The sequence below is a fragment of the Enoplosus armatus genome, chromosome 1, assembly GCF_043641665.1.
Source record: "Enoplosus armatus isolate fEnoArm2 chromosome 1, fEnoArm2.hap1, whole genome shotgun sequence".
NCBI lineage: Eukaryota > Metazoa > Chordata > Actinopteri > Centrarchiformes > Enoplosidae > Enoplosus > Enoplosus armatus.
In genome coordinates this window covers 18,729,190-18,752,022 of record NC_092180.1, presented here as the reverse complement: position 1 = coordinate 18,752,022, position 22,833 = coordinate 18,729,190, and the positions used below count along the sequence as shown (strand labels likewise).

General features: G+C 40.8%; 2 protein-coding genes across 2 annotated transcripts; both read right to left on the bottom strand.

Annotated features, from left to right (window-relative positions):
• Positions 1-347: 347 nt before the first annotated feature.
• Positions 348-22,302, bottom strand: cnsta (consortin, connexin sorting protein a; the record flags this gene model as incomplete). Its single annotated transcript, XM_070906372.1, has 12 exons — positions 348-556; positions 795-948; positions 2,591-2,779; positions 3,302-3,867; positions 5,059-5,125; positions 5,396-5,417; positions 6,319-6,400; positions 6,991-7,077; positions 8,416-8,446; positions 10,877-11,547; positions 12,737-12,824; positions 22,288-22,302. Coding segments are annotated over 12 exons (2,181 nt in total), but the record flags the coding sequence as incomplete, so codon positions are not given.
• Positions 17,155-22,214, bottom strand: tfb2m (transcription factor B2, mitochondrial). The gene is made up of 10 exons (XM_070905138.1): positions 22,064-22,214; positions 21,137-21,499; positions 20,117-20,300; positions 19,832-19,923; positions 19,520-19,673; positions 19,185-19,333; positions 18,832-18,921; positions 18,539-18,595; positions 18,289-18,437; positions 17,155-18,152 (listed from the first exon to the last, which is right to left on the bottom strand). Exons 2-10 carry the CDS (start codon positions 21,422-21,424, stop codon positions 17,963-17,965), a joined length of 1,353 nt encoding a protein of 450 aa, XP_070761239.1. The 5' UTR covers positions 21,425-21,499; positions 22,064-22,214; the 3' UTR covers positions 17,155-17,962.
• Positions 22,303-22,833: the final 531 nt, after the last annotated feature.

The window sequence follows — 22,833 nt, the reverse complement described above, 5'->3', positions numbered from 1 at the left end:
TCTCCCGTTATGCTCTTTCTCTCTCTGCTGTGCTTTCCCTTTCAAACTAGTGTTGTAAAGGGCCATCTGACCTACAACTTTTAGTCTCAGTGAACCCTGCGATTGTATTCAAAGAACATTAAAAATGCAGTAGAGCAGGCTTACAAATGCCAACCATATCTGATATAATTGTTTAGCCAATTAGGCAGCATAATAGCCACTTGCTCCACTTAGCAGCAGGGGATGTAGCAGCTGCCTGGCACCATTACCTCAGAAAACATTGTCCCAGGAAGTAGCAGGAACTGCTGGAACCCACGGTGATAAACAGTAAGGCCAGAGGCTCCACTATGTTGACAGACTGTTTGCTGCTATGACCCTGGGGAAAGCCAGTGTTGGATGTGAGCTATCCCGCGCTGTATCTGGCCAACGTAGAAGTCTGCATTTCTGGAGAAGTCTTGACAGACTGAGGAGTGGGCATCGCCCAGAGCACAGTAAAGGGCAGTGCCACCCACACTGATCACTACGGTAACCAGACAAAGCAGGAAGAGAAGCAGGCAGGAGTCCCCACCGCCAACATCTACAGAGACAGAGAGACAGAGGGTAGGTGAATAATATAGATTAGAGAAGTTGCTAGAGTTCATCAAATATTGTGACAATGTCGTCACAATGGATTTGTACATTTGGTGTAGGTTACCTAAACTTAAAGTTAAACGTGCCAATGGTACAAATTCACTTGTAGTGAGGCAATTCACTAGGTCAATGTATATGGAGAGATTCGAGTCTCTGAATCGTAGGCAATAAACACACAAACACACCATGCTCATAGCTGTCGTCAGGGACTTTGAAGCGGACGCGTCTTTTGGCAGGGGGTTTGTCAGGTCGGGGCTGTGAGCTGGCAGACACACTCACGTTGTCCACACAAACACTCCGCTTCTTCAATATGGAGACCAGGCCAGAGGCAGGAGACATCTGAGAAGCAAAAAAACAAAAAACAAAAACAAAGAGATGTTAGGAAGCACAGAGGCATATATTAACATAAACAAAATGTCTATTTACACCAAATACAGTTTGATCTGTTCGTCTTCATACACTGACAATACTGTGTATGAGAAGAACTTGTCTAACAAAGGGTATTCCCCACCAGGTGTCAGTAAATCACACAATCAGCAGTATTGAACTTTAAACCTCATTAACAATGTTCCCACAAACAGATTTACAGTAATTTCCAGTCAATCATACAGTAACAGGTACTGCTTCCCTGTGAGAGAAGAAGCACATTAAACCTTGACGATCATCCAAGGCTCAACGCAAAGCGTTCAAAATACATATTAAGATTGCAAATGAACTTTGGCCAAGTGCTGGTAGACTATCATGGTCAGGCAGAGTACCTGTCATATTTAGCAATACTTCTGCTTATCGTTACATCATGTAGTCATAATGTAGTCATCCACAGGCTGCCGGACACAGACCCAGATCAGTACTACCCTCCATATTGGTGACTAAACCTTTTAGATTATGAAACTTAAAATGGAAAGCAAATTATAATGTCAGAAAAACTGAGTTCTCTGAATTTCTTTGTGCTATGAGTCTAATGGTACCAGTATTTTTAAAAGCACACCTATTTAGTCTGAAATAAAGACTACAGACACAATGTTCACTCAGTTTATACCTAGTTTCTTCATAACTGAAATATAAGACAATTTTTATGAAAGAGTGTTGGACTAAGAAGACAGTATCTATGTGTGTAATGTCTTTCATAAATAAGTTAAGTTTCAGTTGTGGACCTTGAGAGATACAAAATGACCCACTACTTCCAAGTACTACAGCTACTACTGCTTAAACAATACCTCCTTGGATGCTCTACATCCTGCATTTGATGATAAAAGCAGGCCATTTCTCTGGTTACCATTGTTCCTCACTTCTTTCCGTCTATGCTCCACGTACGAAGTATCTCTCTGCAGCTACCTCTCTTTCACTTATGTCGCTGCCTGTTCTTCTCTTTCACTAAAACAAAAACTTTTTTGTTTTCTTAACACACTGGACACAGATGGGCAACCAAATACAGATATCCATCCATTCTGAAATAATTATATCAGAATAACAACACAGTAATTCTGCTAGATGCTGACAAGTGCATAACCTTTCCAGTTCTCCTACTTTTTCTCTCAGTATAGACGAGTTAAATGTCAAACTGGCTTCCATATCCGCAAAACAAATCCATGGCCTGGGTATCACAGTAATGGCTAGGTAATACTATTACGGCTGCTCAACAGGGCACTGTACTGTCCATTGTAAAAGGGCCTAGATGGCAGATACAGACAGACAGAAACCTTAAAATGGCTGTCAAATCGCCAATTTAAGGTTTGTGGTTCTACTAGTGTGTTTTTGTTGAGTTCAATAGTTATTATGTTAGACTCTTAGGCTGAAAGGAAGACAAATACCTGTGCATATAATCCCCAACTCCACATACATACACACAAGCATTCATGCAAATGCATCAACAAATGCCCATAAATAATAAAAAACAGTGAAATCAATGGAACATAACTTGCTAAACATATGAAAAGTCTGACAAGGTTACTCTTCCTTACTCATCCACTATTGTACACACCTCCTCTACAGTGATGAGTTTAGCCATGTCATCCAGCGAGGCAGCTTCTCTGATGATGTCGACTTGCTCTACTTCGTACTCCTCTTCTTCCTCTTCCTCCTCCTCCATCCCCTCCTCACTCTGCTCCTGTTGTTTCATATGAGCCTCTTGAGGAAGGTGGGCCTCCTGATGCAGGCAAGTCTTAGCACTCTGCAGTATATATTAATATGTAAGTTATAACTGTGTTCCATTATCAGTTACGGAGACAGTAAACCCTTTTGTTGCGCTCTCTCTATTGGACTGCTATAACTCAATTCTGATTGAAACCATTAAAACTTGGGTAGGGTTAGCTGTTCTAAACACCCAGTCATGGGCAGGTTGTTCCCAGGAAAAACAATCTGTAATAGAGGAAGTGATGGGTTTTATAAGTCCAGCAATAGCAACAATGGTTTGTTAAGAGGAACTGAGTAGTAAGCATGAGCTGCAGTTGCAACCATGACTTCAAAAACCTAGAGCAATGCTAAACTCATACTCAACTGGTACTGGTGACAGTTTAACTGTCAAGTAATTTCAGGGAAGCAGAGTGAAAAATGACAAAACAAAAAACCTAGGAACCTAGGAACTTTCTCTTTATTTACTTTGATTTGTTTTTAAAATGTTTAGTAAAAATATCTTCTATCTATCTACCTTAAGTAGCCAACAAATAAAACACATATATATATATATATATACCTGGTTGTCCTCATGTAGCTTCTCCTCAGCTAGGGCTTCCTGGTGCAGCTGTTTTACTTCCACATCTGCCCCACTGACCAGAGTCTCAACTGGGAGAGCTTTCTGACATGGGGAGTCTCTTTCCTTCTGCTTCTCCTCATCTTCATCCTCTTCCTCATCCTCCATCTCCAAAGCCTCGGCTGCCTCCTCCACGTCCCTCTCCTCTTCTTCCCTGTTTGCCTCCTTTTCCTGTGCTAGACCTAAATCTCCTCCCTGCTGCTCTGCGGGCTTGGACTGATCCATTTCTCCAGATGTACAGGGGTGCAGTTCATTTCCTATGTCTGAAATGGTGTATCCTACCCCTCCTCCCGCCCCCCCTCCCTCTCTGTTGCTGCCCTGCTTGTCAGTCAGCTGGGATCTATGAAAACAGTCCCTCCCCTCTAATTCACTGTCTGGTTTTTCCTTCTCTGAGATCTCAGACGAATTGAGCCCATCAGCCAAATTAATGGAGGGTGTGACAGGATGGCTGCACTGAGAATGGGAGGAGTCTTCTGCTCTCTGCTCCATCCCTCCGTCAATCTGAAGGGCTGCATGAGAAAGAGAAACACAGAGTAGAGGAGAAGAGTGGGGCGTGGGGGAAGGGGGGAGTAGAGAGAAAGGGGGACATAAAAGGACAGAGAAGGGAGTGAATAAAAACATCTCTTGGTATGTTTACTGAAAGTGAAGACTTTAGTCCATGTGGACCTTGCTTTCCTAGTTTAAGTCACTAGAATAATAAAGAATACTCTACAGTGACAGTGATTTCCTTACTGTATGCAGGGAGTTACACACACAGCAGCTTGCATCTGATTTTCCATGCATCGATTGCCTGAAACCTGAGTATGTAGCAGTACTAGATTTTCTTAAAATATGAAGTACCAGCTGGGAAAAAATACAACAATCTCTCCTTTTTGCAAGCGCTCTTATTTTCCAAGTGGTATCACAAACGTCTTAAATGTGATAATCACAGAGTATACAGAAGCATGTAAAAGCAGTTTGAGTGCTACTGTGTTGACAGAACATGTTTATTCTGTCTTTTAGTGAAACTGGAGATTGCATTGGCCCTTAAATGAGCAGCAGCACCAATGAACAAATGTTTTCATGATCTGAAAACAAAATCCTTATCCTTGCAGTCCATCACAAGCCTGTGTGTGTGTGTGTGTGTGTGTGTGTGTGTGTGTGTGTCTGTGTCTGTGTGTCTGTGTGTGTATATCTGTGTGAGTGACCACAGTTGTGGAAGTAAAACTAATCATCACTATGTCCCATCTCTCTCCTCAATAGTAAGGTACACCAAAGTGAAAGTTATACTGCTTCTACTCCCCTGTGGTTCATCAATGAGCAAAAGGCCTTTTGCAACACACACAAAACTACCACAAAACTTTTCCAAACTTTTCCCAAATGTCTGATCAAGAAAAACATTTCACTAAGAACATTTTATAAGATAAGGGTGAGCGTTCATTATACCAAACTTTCAACTGAATCAGCAGATGTGGCTGAAAGCTCATTCTCCTTTCAGTTGAAAGCTAGTAAGTGGACCTTGAGTTAAGACATTACTTCCTTCCAAGAAACCACTGATTTATGTATTTAAATATGATATGAAATTTTCTAGTTTGGTTGGCCGTAATGTAAAGTATAAGTGGTTTGTAAGTTAATGGTCTAAAACGTGCAGAATCAATCAACAGTACTCACACACTGACATAAATGCACCCACTCTATCACTCACCCACCCACTCACTCACCTGAGGTACATGGAGGCAGTGCACCACCTTCTTCAAATGTAGGCCTCAAAAAGTCCAGAGATCCACACTGTATACACACACACACACACACACACACACACACACACAAATAAATAAATAAATGTAGCCCATTAGTACATGCACACTAACTTAACAGAGATGTACACCTAATAGATTTTTTACATGTAACATGTTAACATGACATCAGTCACTTGAAATGCAAAACACATATTCATTCTTATTTATATGTACTTTCTCTCTCTCCGTCACACACACACACACACACACACACACACACACACACACACACACACACTAAAAACAATGAATGTCTTACCACAGCATCTCTAGCTCTTGGTCTGTGAACAGAAGAGAGAAAGAGAGACAGAGTGAGAAGGTTAGAGTATTATAGGTCTGTTCTTGGTTTTAGTAAATGAAGACGTGAAAGATGGGTGACCCTTCTCTACTCTCCCGATCTAATATTAGCCCGAACACATTTCCCTGGCTATTACAACGTGTGTGAGTGAGACTGTGTATGTGCGTGTGTGTGTGGGTGCGTGTGTGTGCATGAGTTAAGTGAAGTGAAACTCTAGCAGTGTGATGGCTCAAATGTCTGAAAGTGCAGCAGCAGCAGCAGCAAAGGGCCATATGTTTAAACTATCACTGCAGTGCTCACCACACACGAAGATATACACGCTCATAGTCATGCAAACAGACACACACTTCACCTGTCTGGGAGCATACAGAATGTGCAGGTGTGTATGGTGTGAAAGGGTGTGTACATCTCTGGCAGGTGTAGTACACAAGGACTTACTATTAAATATTGAAAAATGCCAAAGGCGGCTTCACCTGATTAATTTGTTACATTTGCATGAGCACACACCACAACAGACAAACCCCACACACATCTCAGACCTATTTCTGCAATCAAATTGATATTGATCTTTTTGTCCGACTCTGGTTAAACAGTAAACAAGCATATTTTCCAAAATGTTGGACTGGTTTCTGGTTTAAAATACCCCCCCAAACTATTCTTTAAGGTCACCTTGAGTTCAATTGAACAATATAAAGCACATTTTGCAAGTTCCTCTTTAAGACCATTCTTGAGACTACAAAAGCAGCCAAAATATGCTGTTCACTAAAGTGCCTTTCAGAAAATCTAGTGGTTCAGGTGACAATGAATACAAACAATAAAAAGAAAACATCTACATGCAGAGGGGACAGACACACACACCCACACACACATTCATGAAGACTGACCGACTGTGTGTCTGGCAGATGTGTTTAAGAGTGTCCAGATGTTGGGTTGCCAGGTCAGAGGAAGTCTTTTCACCCTGACTCTCTAAGGGAAACAGGGAGACACATAGAGATACAGATAGTTAAAAGCACAGTTATAACTATGAGGAAGCATCTAAGAGCTGAGCTCCACTGTAAGCAATACAAATATAGATGTTATCTGAGTACATAATCCTAAAGGTTTCCTGATGGAACATTTGCATTAAATGACCACTAAAACTACATTAAATACATATTATTGGGATCCAATGGACGAGACACACTGCAGTCATGTTGTTGAGTACTTTTATGCTTAATAGCTGTGCATGTGGGCACATACAATGACAAGGATATATTATATTCAATAATATGTAAAGAAACCCTTAAGCCTCAATTAAAAGTGCAGCTGTTATATATGTACAAGACTTTTACAAGTGTGTTGTCTATATACAATTCTTTGCATGTGAATATCACTGGTTCCTAGATGTAAGACTCCTACTTCTGTAGCTTCTATTTTTAGAGCCAAAATTCAAAGTTTATCTTATTAAATTTATATTACAAATACTGCAATAAGTATTTTGTTACAGACAAAAATATACACTTCACATTTGTGTATGCATGCATCTGATGTATGTGTGCTGTGTGTGCAGTGTTTACCCCACTGTTCTTGTAGTGCATTCAGGTTGTCCAATACTCTCTGGTGATAGAGTCTCTCTAGTTGGATGCACCATAACGCCCGTTGGTCTGAACATTACAAGTTAAGAAATACATAAATACACATCAAAACACTCTCAAGAACGATTACAGCTGAAAGAACTCAAGGGAGAACAGAACGTGAGACTGAACAAATAGGAGGACAAAGAGAGACAGAGAGAGGAGGAGGAGAGGAAACAGAGGCAGGCCAAAAAGAGATAGAGGGAGAAAGCGCTCCAGGATGCAGTCTCTCATGTTTATGGATATGAAAACACAAACCTTCTTTGACATGGCTCAATGCTTTCTCTCTCTCTCTAACTAACCCTCTATACATGCATGACATAGCTAAGCTAGCTTTCCACTTCTCTTTGGCTCTTTTCTTCCCTCCCACTGTGTCTTTTTCCTCCGATTAAACCTCAGTTTCCCATTATTTCTCATGCTCCCTCTATAGCCTTTCTTCTTCTGTTTCATGCATCCCCATCTCTTCCTCCTACTCTGTTTTATACTGTGTCTTTACTGACTGTAAGCGTTTGAGTTCATTTGTATGAGGATGTCTCTTTCTGTGAGTTTGTCTGCAAAGTATTCAGGTAGTGTGTATGCACTGTACAGTGACAATCAACATTTCAATTTCTAAACAGAAGGTTGTTTGCATAAGGTTGAGGGTCTACATAAAGAACTATAATTAATCATAATGATAGAAAGAACCATCGATTTGTAAACAGATCAAAAGTTCAGCTGGTTAGCATCACTGTATTTCCTTAAAAGGGACCGTCAAGTGTTGATAATCATTATTTTACTGCTTACAAGTTATCTGTAAATTCAATCTTTCCTCGTCTGACAAGTGTATTGTTTTGGCAACATACTGTAGTTTTCTTTCCTGTCAGATTTGAGTTTTAGTCTGAGTATCTAGCTTCCCTCTGTGTCTGTGCCTTCTTTCTCTCTACCTTGTGAGCCTCTGGGCATTGTGTATAAGCCAGCTCAGCTACTGGTGCTTTTCACCCTCTGTAACTACCCCTCTTCATGTTCTCCTTATGTATGCTGTCTCTTTCTGTTCAATGTTTCCTCTTATCCCCTTTCCACTCGTTTCTCCTCAGTCTATTCCATCTCTTGCTCGCTTTTTATTCACACTGTCTACAAAGTCAGTGAGGCATCAAGTAATCCACTGTAACTGTACTGCGACAAGTAACTCCAAATCCTCAAGCTCTGCATGCTGTGTGTGAAATAATACAAATTAAAAATATAGGCAAGTAGTAGTTAGCCAAAGAAAATGAAAAACACATGGACAAGCAGGCAAGAAGCAAGTTAGGTTAACACACAGGAGATAAGTGTATGACACTCATAGCACAAGTTAAAACCCCAATACATGCACCGACATAATAATAAGGATACAGTCTTCATGAAGGACAAAGGCCTCAGCAATCTGCAGAGAGAGAGATTACAACTTTAATAAAGGGCATGCTTTTAAAATATTTTTTCACATCAGTTATGCCACAGAAGCTGTCAGGGAGATTGTCTCCATAGGAGTTTGAAACCAGACTGAAACTTTTCCTCATGTAGAGTTCCTGAACATGACACAAGATCAGTCAAAGAAAAATGAGATCTGACAAAGTACAAGAAAACAGGTAGGAAATACGCCAATGCAGAACACCACATTATACAGAACTGTAACTGCACTGCTATTGCTGCAATGGCTTCTCTAATCATTAACTTTGATAAATAAAAATGCAATCTGATCTCAGAAACATAATGAAATATTTAAGCAGTTAAGCATAAGCTTGCATTTAGGAGAGAAAGGAGTGAAAATGAGAGTGAGAGTGAAAAGCAAGACAGAAAAACAAGAGACCATGGTAGACACTCTACCTCTCTTCTGCAAGTGTCGCTTTCATGCTGCTCAGCTGATCACAGAACAAGAGAAGTGAGAGAGAGAGACAGAGAGAGAGAGAGAGAGACAGAGACAGAGAGAGAGAGAGAGAGAGAGACAGAGAGAGAGAGAGAGAGAGAGAGAGGAGGCGGAAAGGAGGGCACAAAAGGCTCTTGCATTTCTAATGAAGTGAGGGGCGGTGACGACTGAATGACCTCTATAGGTAACTGTACAGACTATAGCTACACCACAAGGCACACATATCCAGTTTTAAGATTCAGCAATTTTCCCCTTGAAAAATATGACAACCAACACTGATAAAATGTGATCATAAATATACATTCACTTATGAGAATGTATTTTCCCCTAACTTTCAATATTGAGTATGTTTGTGATTTTTGCACATTATGTTATGTGACCTAAGACAATCAACATAATAAATAAGACTGATTAAAGTAAATGTAATGCATATCATATTGTCCTCTCTTTCTCTCTCAGAACCAGTTTGCAGTTTATTTGAATAACTTAATTAGCTTATCATACTATTTTATCTTACTTTGATCAAATATTTTGATATGATATGATTCACAAACTCTAAAATGTTCACAGAGGTCTTACTCTAAAAATAGTAAAGCTCACATTCAATTCCATTTTCAACCTGGCTGTTGTTGTTGTTGTATTGTATGATTTACGTAACAGTGTAGCCTATAATTAGCATATCATATTCACCATTGTCAATGTAGTGTTTGTGAACAGGCTCATGAGTGCCCTGCAGGAAACTTCACAATGCAGTCCAAAAAGACCAACAAAATAGAGCTTCAAATAACAAAAAACATTATTTTGCCACATTTAGGGCATCTACATGACCTTTCATTCTTTATGACTTTTCAATTAAGTTTGTCATTTCACATCCAGCTGTGAACAAAACAGCAGCATGCACGAATATGTTGATCATCAGGGTTGATATGTAGGTGGAACCCGGAAATAGGTAAGCAGCAGCGCAAAAGAAAGTCGTAAAAGATTATTGACCTTTGATAATACATTTAATTAGACCTGCAAATAATTACTTTTGATCGGTGGGTTAAGATTAGACCTGTTGTAGAACTGTGTACCTGTTGCAAAGCTGTTGCCAGAGGAGCGCTCATTTTCTATAATCACCGTAAGTGAAAAGTCAATTTTCCTTTAAAAGCTCACAGAGACAGTGGAAAGATGATGGTTCTGCTTTGTTAGTATCTTCCACCAATTCAGTTAGAAGCAGTTCTTACAGACAAGAAGATTTGTGTGCCACGATGCCTGTTTTCTCATAAAGACACACACACCTGCATCACATAAGACACTTGAAACCAGGTGTAATAATTATGGGGATCATCTGGTGTCTGTATACAGCTTTTTTTCTAGAATTGTTTTAAAATGATATTGTGGTGCAGGAGAAAGAGAAAAGTTTTTATTTAATTACAAGAGGTTTGCATCTTGCTTAAAGCAGTGTTTACGGTTTTAAGCAAGTGTGTTTTAAGCACACACACACCTGTTTGCCTGGAAGTAAGCATAGCTCAGGCGTGCCTGATGGAGGCATTTGTAAATCAAACTGACAGAAATATTCACACACCCCATAATCTACATGTCCAGTCATGCACATCTGTGTGAGAGAGAGAATCGAGCAGACAAAGATTGAGAGTGTATGTTTTTTGTGTAGTGTGCGTGTGGCTTATGTGGGTACTTGCGTGCATGCCTGTGTCTGTGTTTGTGTGTATAGACACTGAAGACACCCATGCCTCAGGGTGCAAAGTGCCACTCCGATTATGGGGTTGAGTGGATAACAGTGATTTGATAACTAGCGTGAGAGCAAGAGTGTAAAGAGACGAAAATGACAGAAAGACAGCAAGAAAAAACTTTAAGAAACCATTAAAGAGAAGAGTGTCTGTTCAAATGAGTGACTGGTGATACACAGCTCACAGTATCTGAATGCCAGAAGTAAAATGGACAGGTTACCTGGTGAAGGTACTGAGGAAGGTGAGTGTCATCTCCTCTTTGTGCCAACTGCTCGAGAGACTCCAGCAGAGCAGGGCTTGGAATAGGCCCTGTGGTGCAGGTGGAGACTGAGAAACAAGTGGGTACTGGAGTAGAGGTAACGTGTTCCCAATTTGAGCTTATAGATCCTGTGGTGGAAGTGGATTCTGCACCAGTGGAAGCAAAGGAAGTGAGCCTTGTGGTGCAAGCAGTGACTGTAAATGTCTCTGCAGCTGAGGTGATAGGTCCTGCATATGAACTGGCAAACCCGCATGTGAGCTCATCGTTGAAGACAGGCTCTGTGGATGAGGTAAGATGTTCTGCAGTGAAGTTAGTATTTTTTGCTATCCTGACTGTAGATCCTGTGAGACATGTAGGCCCAGGTGGGCTGGTAGGCCTGGTGTCTGAGGTCATAGTTAGTTTAGTAGAATCTAAAGGCCCAGTGGTGAAGGTGGGTCCAAGAGTGATGGACCCTGTGGTGGAGGCAACTGATTCAGTGTTGGAGTTATGAGAGTCCACTTCGACATCACTCTGTCTCAGGTCCACTTGACTGATGGGATATGCAGTTTCTGGACTGACCACTGGAATGACAGGGGATGTAGGCTCTGGACTGGTCCCAGGGCTGAAAGGATATGGAGTCTCCAGCAGACTGCCTACAGAGAGAGAAAAAAGTCAGCCCCCTATTCACTAAATGTTGAGCAGTTGAAAAGAATCAACCATCTTGGCATTATTAGATTGTTATTATTAGAAAAATAGAACTTATTCAAGTACAGGAAAATTAATTATTGAAGCATTCTAATCCATCGAAAAACAGAACACTGTTACACCTTATCATCATGTTTCACTGCCAGTCATGTGATCAGAATGACATCATCACCCCCTGTCAGTCTGACCTTTATCCAAAATGCTGACCTCTTAAAATCACACAAAAGGTATTACAACAGTGAGTAAACCAGACCAGAGTGTTGGCCTTTACTACACCGTCGCTTCTTGAACTATCACAGTTTAAGCAGTGAAATACTCAATGACTCATAGCAAGAGTCTATCTTAAAACACAGTTGCTAGATTGATATTAGATCAATATTTGTGAGTGTGTAAGTGTCTCCCAGAGTAAAAAAACATCAGGCATACTATTTCTACACTAAATTTGTAGGAGGGGCAGATTTTTTGGTGTATAATTAAGAATAAGATGGAAATGTTGTAGACATGTAGCCTTTTTGTGTGATCCTCTCATAGATTTTTTCATTTTAAAGCTCCGCCAATCAATATTTTCATATTGACAATGAATCAATCTACATGTAATATCAAAGGGTTCGCTCCCAATAACAATCCCAGGGAATTATGCTACAGAGCATTTTAGCCTCTTTCAGCTCATTGTTTTGGTTTTACCATCAGCAAAATATCTGTATAGTTCAGTCTTAATCACTCACTATCAGCTGCCATGTTTCCAGCAACAGCAGGTGGCTGTTTTAAATGATTGATAAACCCACTATACATTACCTCCCCTGTGACAAACAGCAGACAGACAAAGTTAGTGACAAACTGGAGGAGGAAACTGAGCAGCACCTTATCAGGTGGCCAGAAAATGACTCCAAATGAATACTAATATTGCTCAGTGTCAGTTGGATGAGCAAACAGTCAATTGTTTGCCAACACATTAGCCTTAATAACTTAATAAGGTAATAATATCCTCAGTTGTGTATCTGCTAGCTTGTTGTGGTGTTCTACTGCCCCTAAATGGCCAAGAAAAGTATTACTTTCAGAAGCAAAGATTTTAAACTGTGTGTTTGTCCATGTGTGTATATAATATGATTTTCTCTTTCAAGTGTGTATGTTCCCTACCGGTTTCTGAGGAATCAGTCATGGGAGTGTCTGGAGACTGGCAGCGAATTAGACAACTTGATTCCTCCGATTCTTCCTCCTCTTCTTCCTTCATCACCTCATCAATGTCTTCTTCCTCTTCCTCCTCTCTGCCTCTTCCTGTGTATCCCTCCTTTCCCTGTTCCTCCTCCATGTCCTTCCCATTGTTGCTGAGAGAGGCTTTTTGGATGAGCCCACTCCCTCCTCTGTCTTCATTTTGTGAAGGAGGGAGACTCTGAGTCTGTGTGAGCGTGTTTGTCTCGTTGAGATTTCGAGTTTGGGCAGTGAGAGCTTCAGGGTTGGGTAGGTTATCATAGAGGTCAACCCCGCCCACCTGAACCTGGGACATCACTCTGCCCTCCCTCTCAAACTGACCTGGAGATAAAATAAAGGATCAGTTGAAATTACATTCATATTAATAAAGTAAAAAACCCAAATAACTGTAATTCCTATACAGTACGAATGCCATTCAGTTGACTTTGACTCCATATTTTATCATTAGTCAGCTGCAACTTTAGACAAAACAACCACAGCTTAGAAAAAAAACACCCAGCACCCAGCCTTCCTCATTCTCAACAGCTGTTATTTTCACCAATCCAATTAGTATTTATATTGTGGGTTTTAGGTTGCTGTCCTTCAATATGGTGAGCTAATACTTTGTGCAATGCTTTAGTGAAACTTGAACACTCACCACCATGATCCATCTGGCACCACCACCACCCTTTCTTCAAGCCTGTAGAGATAAGGAGAATGAGACAGAACACAGGCCGATATGAATGACAGAGGGTATGAGAAACACAGATAAAGTCAGACTCCACTCAGTGACGATGAGAGTGAGAAAGGGAGAGACACAAAACGAGTTTAGCATCATTCTCAAGTTGCCAAACAAACCCTAAGGCTTTTTAGATTTAAAAACCCCTTCAGAGTGCAACAGTCCTACCGACACCTTGTACTGTCTTGCCTACACACAATCAAATGTATCTTGATATGTACATGGTGATGAGATATTATGGGTATTTCAGAACACTGTCATTAATTCTTAAGATACAAACCTGACAATGCATGATATAGAAAACCAACAAAACAAGTCCGTAAGATGTAAGAAACCACTGACTAGCTACACACTGTACAGTGTGACTGCGGAGGATTCAATTTGTTAATATTGGTTTTACTCCCTATCTAAAGCAAAATAGCAAATTTATTGTGGAAGGACTTGGGAAGAGCTGTAACAGTGACAATTTACAATGTGAACCCAGAGTAGAAAAGACAAAGTAAAATACCTAAGGCAGACAAGTGGCAAAGTGATGCATGACAATACACATTGAGAAACAATCTTATATACTGTCCACCCATATTTACTGTACATACATTAGGCAGACATAATACTATAAACCACAATACAGTGCAATCCAAAACAACAACACTGCAAACTACAGCCTCAAAAATTAGTTAAATCAACACTTCTTTGACACTGACAATTATAGGCTTTTCAAAGATAAGATTTATTGCAGGGCTGCTGCACTGGATTGCAGTAGATTCTGAAAGTGTACAAACTGGTAAATCAGTGTACAACGCAAATTAGTATTGTGCAATAGCATGCTTTATAATTTTACTGCCTTACTTATGTTGCTTACTCACAGTTGACTCAGCAACAACACGAAAACTCTGTTAAGTTGTTTCACTGTTGCTCTTTACAACCTCTGGACATTACTTCAACTACCCAATGTGAACACAAGCAGTCTGCATTCAAGTCTACACTACTATGATATTGAAACATAATTTTCAGTATTCCAGACTGCAGTCAAAACGTACTACCAACTTTTAACATATAGGCTACACATGGGCACAAACACACACACAAATGACTCCTCTTAAAACATTGCACCAGCTTTGCCTCCCTAGCTTTCCCTGGCTATAATATGCATGACCGTATCCTACGCCAACAAAATAGTTTTACTAATTTTGGTGATATTTTGACTCCACAAACACACATATCCTGGCTAATGAAAGCCTACCTCAGAGGAATAAGGCTGTCCTGGTTTCCTGCAGTATTAAGCTAATTGTTCTTCCTGTTACCCTGTATAGCCCTGTGTGTGACTCAGCCTAAACATTTCGACAGAAATAAGAAAGCCAAGACAAACACAGCTAGCACAACTTTGGTCCATCTTATGGAGAATTGTACATAACATGGTAACACAAGTGTCACAGAGAAGTGTATCCAAAGGGAGGTGAGAACCAATGGGATGACGTAACCATCTTAGGTTGCATAAGCTCTATATATTTTAACAAGAGACAACGTCTTCTGGATACATGCTAAACCCCAATGGGAAGCTGAGTGTGCTTCCTTGATATTAGCATAGCTTTGAGATACAAATACAACGGAGTATGGGATGAGGGAGGATAAGAGACTGTTATGGAGTCTAATTAGTCCAGGCTCTAAATGTCCCTCTGGAAGATAAAACAGTCCCAGACCACGACAAACAACTGTGACATTAAGGCTTATGCAACAACGACCTCCAGATTACACACACAGGTGTTAGTGTACATGTCATACACCTTTCATATGCTATGTGGATGTTTTTTTCAAATCTACAGTATCCTTAAATGTCCCTCTCCCACAGAGCCATCTGTCCATACAACCATCCATCCTCTCCTCTTTTTGTCTGTGCCCTACTCCGCAGGGGACCATAAATAATGAAAGACAGAGGAAGGGACAAGCAGAGGAGGGAACTCAGCCAAAAGGGCAAACACAAAGGTGAAAGAAACAGACCCTGTCCTGTGAAAGGCCAATACAAGGACTAGAACAAACAGCAGAGCTACAGACAGACAGGATTATAGCTAAAATATAGTTAAAATGAACTGACACTGACAGGTATCAAGTTATGTTTGCATATAGACGTTGTAAATGAGCTAAACTCATTAGCAGTAATTGCACCCTAGTCTTTAAAAGAGGTGGTGCACTGGTGGTGGCTAGTTGTCAGTTTAGGACAGCCAGTCTCTATCGCTGGCTATAGTTAGTTAAAAAATATGTAGCGATGAAGAAAAAGTTTGACTTAATGTTAACGTTAAATCCATATAACCATATCTAAGGCTAGCTTTAGCTAATGTTAGAAAAACTGATGACCCCAAGTCAAAACACAACCAAGTGACAGGCAATGACAGAAAACACATGCAGTGACAGCCGTCATTTCCACCATATTATGGTTGACACTGATTCCGTTAACCTTTAACTTGTTAGTGGCTAGTCGGCTAATTAACCTGGCTAGGTTTGATAAAAAATATAGTATACGTTAACAGTAACGTAAGAGATACAGATTAGCTCGATCGCTATCGTTTTAAAAGGACAGTGTTGCTTTAACGTTAGGCTTCTTGACAGGTTTAACCTATAGTGTTTCATCAAAATGCTAGAAAACGCCTGAGCTAGCTAACGTTAACCTCAATGAATAGCCGTTAATAACTAACTTAACATAGCTTACGTTAAATAACAATGCTTAACGCTACGGCGACAAATTAGTTAGTATTGACGTTAATGTATGGTGCTGTTGCTAGCTAACGTGAGCTAGCCGACCGAGAATGGTAGACACATCTGGCCACGACATCGCGATAGAAAACCTTTCAAATACAACGCCAAATTACACCTTAATTTGCTTTACATAAATGCGCTAGCTTCCAAAACATTAGACCTTTACAACTTGTGCAATACAGAAGAAGTCAAACGGTACTTACGGCTGAAAAGGTTGTCTGAATGGTACAAGCTCGGGCATCAGACACTTTTCTGGGGATGTTGTTGTAACGACTGTAGGTGTTACCGACGGGCTGCCAGGGCTCGTTGCCACCGCTGTCATCCGGCCTGTGTTGTACTCTGCTGGTAGAAAAGCTACGTGCGCAAGATCCATTGTCGCCATCTTCTGGTTTTACTCTGTCAGTGCGTGGACTCTTTTCGGGAGGGGCAGTTTTCGCAAAACTGCACACAATTTAATCTAGTGCCTTTTCTCTAACCTGACCTATTTTCACCTCATGGTGTTGGCAAAGCCAGCTGTTTACAGTGCTTTGCGGATAGATATTGGATAATTCAAGGCCACATTACAATGTTTGAAAACTAGTGCTGAGAGGCGGACAATCAAATCTACCAATTAGTCTTTACAGTAAATTCATTTAACAATCTCTAATTTTGAGCAGATGTATTATTGCTTTGCATGTGTGACATGAAAACAGATAACTTACGCTTTCCAAAAACATTTTAAAAGCATATGACCAACCTAATAGATCACCATGTTTTCACTGTATGCAACCAGGGAGAGGCAGAGTAATAGATTCAATCTGGCCAAAACACCCAGATTCATCAAAATAAGAGTGCCAGCACTTAACTAAACAGGGCTGAAATCAATTTGTCCCCTGCATTACATATCGAAATTCTGATTTAATGATTTGCTTAAAAATTAGACACGCAGTTTACACATTCCATGAAACATGACATTTAGACAAGCTTATGCACTCACAATGAATATACAAAAATATACAAGACTTGGTGCTATACAGTGAAAAACATCCTCCTTCTTTCTGGACTGCTGCTGCTCCACTTATGTCAGTTTGAAAAATGATGCAATACAAGATACATGCAAGGTTGTGTTCTGTGAAACTGCTGTCACAGCACACTGCATCAGCACACCTGCAGTTGTATCAATCATGTAGGATACATGAGCATTTCTGAATTATAAATTAATTTGCATGACCATGAGGCTTTTTTTCAGCCTCCTCTGGCATGCTGCCATCTGCATCTTGATGATTTCACCTTTATTGTGCTACAATTTCTTTTCATTGCAGAAACCCAAAAACAACCATTTCTGCTACGGTGTTATTGTCTTAAATTTCAACTCATCCCAGTTCAAGACAACACAGAGGGTCATTTGGAGTCATTCCTCCATTGTCCTAAAGTACATCAAGTCACAAACATTTTCATCATTTCAGTAACTCCCCACAGACGTCTATTATGTCAGGCCACAAAAGTATTTATGCAGTCAAGTTATTCTGCAAGAATATTTTACTTATTACTATTTTTTGTGTTTCTGTATGTATGTATTTTCTGTATCATCACACAATATCTTATTATTTATATTACATTATCATTATTTTCATACAAACGTGTTTTTCTTTTACGTTTTTATTTAATTTCCATAAAACTATACACATGACCTTTATGTCTTTATTTTAGCCCCAACCCTCCCTCTGTGGGTTCTCCAGGATCTCTTCATAAAGCCAGCTCTGTGTGAACTCCTGGCTCTTGTCCATCAGCTGGAACAATCGAAGGTACTCCTCTGGATATACATGGCCTGTCAGAATGTCCTCCTGCATGCCCATCTCCGCTAACAGCTTACTCCCACTATCTGGAGACCAGAGACTAGAGAGAACACAAAAGAGAGAATAAGCAGGAGGAAAATAAGGTCAGAAGATGTGTCGACTGGAATGGAGTCTTTGATGCAGCACGTGTTGGCTGCAGGCCTATCTCAATAGTTTTGTGTGTGTGCATTGCTTACTTGAGCCTGTCAATGAGCTTGACCTTCCTCTTTGCCAGACACTGTTTGATCATCATCAGCAGAGTTGAAGCATTAGAAGGAGTGAGGCCTGCAGAGAACAGATCAGCCCGTGGACGCAGGCGCACCAGACACAGGTGGTCATTGGGAAGCTGAGGGGAGAAAGAGGCAGAGGGCGAGGGGAGATGTTCTATTAAACAGACAATACCAATAAAATGTACATTGCTGTTATTGAGTCTGCGCTCTTCCTTACCCTGCCCTTAGGGCCAGGTACACCTTGTCTTGACATCACAAATGACTCCCAGGGCTCCTGCACAGACAGAGATGAGGAGGTTGACAACTAGAAAACTCTTTCTATGGAACATGGAATTTTTATTGCTTCGATCCCAGGTATTAGCTTCAAGGAAGTATCATAAAAAAAGTTTTTTTAACTTTAAAATGACTTTTGTTTTTGTTGTAAACAACTGCTTAAAAGTCAACCTTACTGGTTTTAATACATCCACATAATCGCCAAAATGTTCTTTGCCACCCTCCCTCATAATATACCTTGTGCAGCAGTTCGATATCACAGGCCATCTGCCAGAGGACACTGAAGGCTCTGTAGTGCATCATTTCACCTGGACATGACACCAGTTTCTGTAGGAGAAGTACATGAGTTAAATATTTAACACAAGGGTCAAAGAAAAACACACAATCATGGATATGCCAATTTTCAGGGCAGAACACCAAAGCTGATTATTATACTGACAGGCGCAGCAGTAACTAAGTATAGATCTGAGCTGGTTTACAGCTGCCCCAAATACAAACAGCAGGTGCGAGCATGTGTGTACTCCATCCTCATGAAGACAGACACTCAAACATCAGGTTATACACTAGGTTAAAACGCTCTCGGTCTTTACCAGGTATTCCCTCTCGCTTATGAAGAGGTTGAGCTCTATTCTTCCGTATCTGTAGACAGACAGCCTTTCAAACAAAGCGTAAACCATCTTCAGCAGCATGCCACGCTGATTACGCTGGGGCAGGATACCCACCACCTTCACTGGGATGTCTAGAGAGAGACACACATGAATACAAAACACACACTTTAAAAAGGCATGGCATACTCTGTGCAATGCACAGTGTTCGTTCATTCATTTGTGTGTGTGTGTGTGTGTGTGTGTGCATGTATGTATGTATGTGTGTGTGAGGGAGAGAATTTGAGAGCGTGTGTGTGTGTGTGTATTTTTTTTCTCACCATCAGTCCAGCTAGCTTCTGATATTCCCAGCTGAGTGAACAGTTTGTCAGTGTACATGACAGGGGGTTTAAGGTTTCCACTTCCTATAGGGTCTAGTTTAAAGTAGTCACAGTGAACCACTTCCAGCCGACCATCAAGACAATCTTCCAAGTCCTACAACATGAAAACATCCTTTATTTAACTGCGACTTCAGGGAAAAAAAGATTAATTGAAGAAATAACATCTGATAACTAAAATGAGTTAGAACTAATTGGTTAATGTCAATGTAAGGATGCAAAAAGCTCTAAGATGCTTAGAGATGTTTGTGTTACCTGGAGATCATCTAGGAAGAACCTATCCCCTTCAAGAGCCACAAGTCTCTGAGCGCCAGCATTTAGCAGTGTCCTAGTCAACACCCCAGGACCTAAGAAAGACAGACACCAACATGGCCTATCAATTCATTGTTGTTTCACTGACAGGAATAATATATTGTGCATATTTTCGATATGGAACCCCACTCAAAAAACAATTGTTTAGTTTGCCAATGTTTGCGCCAACCTAGATGAAAGGTCCACCTCTGTGTTTCACTCTGACATAAACATAAATAAAATACACACCTGGGTTACATTCGAAGATAATAGCTTTAGAATGCTCAGGCTCTAGATGCTGTGCTATCCGTTTAGCCAGGTCTGGGTCCACGATGAAGTGTCTAATTTTTTTACAGGCCTGAGCACGGCTTACATTCTCCTCTACCTCCCCAAGGTCCAGGAAGTCATACCGGCAGAGAGGACGACACTGGCCCTGGAGGACGACATAAATGCACATAGAGTGTGAAAACAATCAACATCATATGTGAAAAACAGTATATTGAGAACCTCAATCTTTTTCTACATTAATTTTTCAGTTACCTGCACAATTTCTATCAAAGCATGCATTTTCTCCTCACACAAAGTGGTGTATCCAGTAAAACCTCAAGAATTATACAGTTTATCAAGATAAAACCACATAAATTGAAACTTTAACTGAGTTGGAGCATTGCAGCAGCAGGCAGGGACAACTTGTGGGCTAACCACAGTTCTTTGTGGCAAACCTTTTGGGTGCAGGGTCAACGGAGATGTATGTGTTGTGCAACTCAACAATCAAGGAAAAGCAGCTGTGTAAGGCAGGGTATCAGACCATAGTGGCAAAAAGAAGAACATAGAGCAGACTCAATACATGCTGGAGGTTTTACATCTCTCAATTAGCCTGTAAGTCCTTGGTGATCCCCTAGAAGGAGCTGGGGGAAAGAGTGTTTGGGCTGTTTTGCTTGCCCTTTTGTCACTGCAACCAACACAATTGTCTTGAAAATGGGTGAATAGTTGGACAATCATTATCCATATGTGAAAACACACAATATAAATACCACCATTTATCATATAAATTACCAACATAACATTTGCCACGGTTACAAAATTCCTTAAAAGAGGAAATTTCCCCGTAATTTTACACCCCATTAACAAGAGCAGAAAAAAGTCCAGAAGCAGACATCTGTAAATCCATAGCAGACAGGTTATGTATTTCATTAGAACTTCACATATGCCAGGCTGCAGTGGAAGACTTGTGTGTAGAATCAAGTCAAGTTAGAGCTAACTGCATACCTGTACAGCCACAGCAGACAGGTTCCTGTGTGTGAGTGCTGAGGAGGGAGATGTCCTCTCCGCACGGGGCTGTTGGGAGCTTGGACCAAGTGTGGGCCGACCAGGACCCGAGGAGAGAGAGTCCAGACTGTAAGCCCTTCTATGAAGCACAGGAGCCACAGAAACACAGAGGCCAGAGGGACCCAGAGGGGCCAACACTGCCGTGCGCAAACCGGATCTACTTCTGATGGTCCGGCAGCAACCAGAGCGCATCATCAGTTCCACCACTCTGCAAATCTGGGAGGACATGGTGGACCAGTGGACTAGTAACTGCAGAGGAAGAAGGGGGAGGGAGATGGGGAGACCTCTTCAAGAGGCCACTGCCTGAAGGGAACAAGGAAGAAAAGGGACACGAGATTTTAAGATGAATCACAGACATTTAAGAAATATTAACTTACATTTAAACATGTACAATCACTCTTAAATTACACTTGGATAAATTGTTGGGAGTCCAAATACAAACACTGTTCCACTAGCTAACTTGGTGTTTAACTATCGTATCCAAAAGGGTCGACACAGGTGACACAATTATAAATGACAGGCAATGTTCTATGTGATTAAGTTAATATCGTAACACAAAAATCTCTTGAGAACAATATGTTCTCCTTGCACGTGGGGAGGGAAACTTCTCCTTAACGTTTAAGTTAACGACTTAACCTCATCGGCCTCACTGGAGAGGTTATCGCTGTCCTTGACTCTGTACGTTTCCGGACTTTTGGCCGAAGAGGCACAAAATAACCTCGCAGGTAGCCTGTTACATGAAGGCGTTGGACAATTTGATATTGATAATATCACAGTTGTTAGCCGACTGGCTAGCCGTACGATAACGTCACTTACTCACAACTAAATTGCATTTCATGTCGTTTCATCGGAAAAACACGGACATACCTTATTGCAGACTATCCTGTATCATCAAATCTAACGACATCGGTGATTTAAATGTGGCTCTTGTCTGTCTGTTCGCCGGTAAAACTCCGTGACATTGAGCTCTCCGCATCCCGACCCCACACACAAGTTGTTTTTGCAACTCTCGTGGTGTTTCAGGCGCGTCTGATTGTCGTCATTGACAGGCGACTACTGCGAGGGCCAATCACAAACTCAAGGAAGTTCACTTCTTCTTCTTCGATTTACTGGCGGATCGCAAACCAACGTGAATGAGTGTGTAGCGTCAGGGTTTTACATACTTCTTGTTGAGGAAGTTCACTCAACACCACGGACAGATATGTACTTGATGGAGCGTAAACCAGAGAGAGGGGAAGTAGTTCTGTTAACAGCTTTTACACTAATTTCAGTATGTAGATATATTGTACATACTGATGTCAGGCTCAAATGTCCTGCACATCAGACAACCGCGTACATCAGACATGCACTAGAAATATAAGGCAAAGTATACAAGATCTCAGAAAGGCTGGAATTCATACTCTAATATAACAACATGAATGACCCTGACCGCTGAAGTGGAGCATGCGGTAGAATTGTCTTTTTATCAGAGAAACAGGATTAAAGGGTAGGATTTAATCTCTGCGCTACACTCCGAAGCAGAAGGAGGCGCTAATGCAGCTAATACGCTGGTTGCCAACCGGAATACTTTAAGTATACATATAGTATTGTTATTACAACAACGAAATTTAGAATAGGCCACGCATTATTAGAGAAAT